General features: G+C 33.4%; 1 protein-coding gene across 1 annotated transcript; it reads left to right on the top strand.

Moving 5' to 3' along the window:
- The first annotated feature begins 2,063 nt into the window (after positions 1–2,063).
- LOC107135044 (olfactory receptor 4P4-like) lies at positions 2,064–2,978 on the top strand. The gene has a single exon (XM_015477009.1). The coding sequence runs from the start codon at positions 2,064–2,066 to the stop codon at positions 2,976–2,978; it is 915 nt and encodes a 304-aa protein (XP_015332495.1).

Here is a 2,978-nt window from a genome sequence, read left to right as displayed (position 1 = left end):
ATACAGTTCCAAACTGTGTGCATCCGGTTATCTGTCCTCCAATATTCATAGAGTATTATTTTCTAGTCCTCAGAAATTACTTTTATCCTCTTTAACTAGTCTATTTATTTAAAAAAACACAGATTTGGTTATATTGAGAAACAGTTTATGTAGTTCACTACCCTACCTGTTTAACAATTATCTTTAAATCAATTTGTCAGAGGTAAGTAAATCTACTGCAAATGAACATTATGATATCTTTTAAACAGAGACTCAGCATTAGTTGTAGTGAGGTAGGGAGAAAATCAGCCATTGAAGCACTTATGAAACTTTGCTTGGGTCCTGTTCATTTACAAATATTAAGAGCCTGATAATTATTTTTGCTTTATAAAATAAACATAGCAAAACGAAAGTAGATTTAGAAATTTTCAGCAACCTATGAGTCAGAATAGGAGCATGTTAATTTTTTTCTCCTTGATGAAATTAGAATTGAATATTAAATTTAGTATTTTTTCACAATTTGTTCATTTTTTATGCCATACTGACTAGCTAGTCGTCATCAAAAATATTCCTAAAGATAGGTTTTGGACTTGTGACTCACTAGCTGATAATGGCTTCTAAATAACTTTGCTACAAAAGCATCCTGTGTTTCTAAATTGTTATTTGAAAGACTCAGATACAGTGGTCACATCAGATGCAACTAAGGTAGTGAATGTGCTGTAGAGTTTGCATTCCCATTGAGTGTGAATTAATTCCGCATCCTGGGGTAAAATACCTCCTGAAAGTGCATTCTCTCATAAATAAGGTCTCAACATCATACAAAAGATTCAAAATTGTGAATTTTAACCATTGATTTAATGTAACAAAAAAAAAGAAAATTGTCACTAAATGTTTATAGTAGTCTGAGAGTTATGTCCTGAGTCATCTTTTATTGAACTTCGTTTTCTGCTTGAATATGAAACTCATGAAATTCCTAGGAATAATCATAAACTATGAACAATCTATGTATGCTTGGGTCATTCTGTTAAAAGTTTAATTCTATTCTTTTTTTCTTTTTTGCCACAGTGAATTTCAATTAAAAAAATATTATCCAAAAATATAAGGAGAACAATGAAAGAATTTTCCTATTATTTTTCACAACTTCAGCCAAGCTACATTCTGTATTTCAGTATGTAGTTTTCAACTATTATTTGCTTTATTTTATATATAAGACAGTACATTAGTTTTAAATGCCTAAATTGTAGTGTTTGTTCCAAGACAGGAAATATCATCCTTTACACATATTAAACAATTCAATCTAATTTATTTTAAATAAATCTCCATTTCTGTGCATAAATTCACAGAAAATTGAGGAATTCATTCCAAATCTTGTAGCAGAAGACTGTGAAACCAGTAGATAAGATACATATATTCAAAAGTGTAGGGGCACTCTAGCTCTGAGTCACATCTTCAAGCCATTTATTATTATCATTACTATTATTATTTTAAGACTCTCTCACTAAATTATAGAGGTTGGCATTGAACTTGTGATCCTCCTTCCTCTGCCTCTGAGCTGTTGGGGTCACAGATGTGCCACCATACCTGGCACATTTCAAATATTTTTTTTTTCTTTTCTGGTACCATTGATTGAATCCAGTGCCACTCAACCACTGAGACACATCCTCAGCTATTTATTTTTTGTGTGTTTTATTTTGAGATCAGGTCTCATTAAGTTGCATATGACCTTGCTAAGTTACTAAGACTAGCTTTGAACTTGCAATCCTCCTGCCTCAGCCACTCAAGCCTCTGGGATTATAGGTGTGCACCACCATGCCTGGCAAAATATCCAGACATTTTTGGCAACATTGAACAAATTTATTATTCTCATTACAAGACTTTTTCAAATCGACTTCCAAATAAGTGACAATTTTAAAAGTTTAATTCTATATATTGGGAATAATTAATAGTATTTTTCAATGTGTAACAATCTAATTTTTATAAATTTTATATTATTGTTATTATGCCATCCATCTTATAATGTTTTTATTTCTTTTATTTTCAGATATTTTACTCATGTGCTTATGATTTATACCAAACTGAAATATATGGAGAACCAGAGAAATATTTCTGAATTCATTCTGTTGGGACTTTCTTATGATCAAAACATACAAATATTTTGCTTTGTCCTCTTCTTAACCTGTTATGTTGCCCTTTTGGTGGGAAACCTGCTGATCCTTATCTCCATTAGATGCAGCCCTCTTTATCACCAACCAATGTACTATTTCCTTAGCCAGCTGTCTTTTATGGATGTCTGCTTTACCTCCTGTGTGACTCCTAAATTCATTGGTGACCTACTAGTGAAGAAGAAAACCATCTCCTATGGCAACTGCATGTTACAGGTCTTTGCCATGCACTTCTTTGGAATGGTTGAAGTCCTAATCCTTACACTCATGGCCTTTGATCGTTATGTAGCCATCTGCAAACCTCTCCACTACATGATTATCATGAACAGAAAAAAGTGCCATTTCTTTGTTTTAGCTGCTTGGGTTGGTGGGGCCGCCCACTCCTTTCCCCAGTTTTCTATTGCAATCCTATTGCCCTTCTGTGGTCCTAATGAAATTAATCACTACTTTTGTGATATTTTTCCTTTGCTAAAAGTTGCCTGTACTGACACCTACATCATTGGTGTCCTTGTGCTTGCCAATTCAGGAGTGGTTACGTTAGTGGTATTTATGGTTTTATTTGTTTCTTATGTAGTGATATTATTCACATTAAGACATCATTCAACTGAGGGAAGACGTAAAGCCCTCTCGACATGTGGGTCTCATATCACTGTAATAGTTATATTTTTTGGACCTGCAATCTTTTCTTACCTTAGACCTCCAACCATTTTTCCTGAAGATAAAGTGCTTGCACTATTTTACACTATCATCGCCCCTATGTTCAATCCCTTAATCTATACTTTGAGAAATACTGAGATGAAATATGCCATGAGAAAAGTCTGGTGTCCCTCATCATAG

Source organism: Marmota marmota, unplaced genomic scaffold (assembly GCF_001458135.2).
Source record: "Marmota marmota marmota unplaced genomic scaffold, marMar, whole genome shotgun sequence".
NCBI classification, from domain to species: domain Eukaryota; kingdom Metazoa; phylum Chordata; class Mammalia; order Rodentia; family Sciuridae; genus Marmota; species Marmota marmota.
This window is presented reverse-complemented; position numbering and strand designations above follow the sequence as displayed.

Excerpts from the sequence above, each read along its gene's own strand:
- LOC107135044 (XM_015477009.1), top strand. The coding sequence starts at position 2,064 with ATGGAGAACCAGAGAAATATTTCTGAATTCATTCTGTTGGGACTTTCT.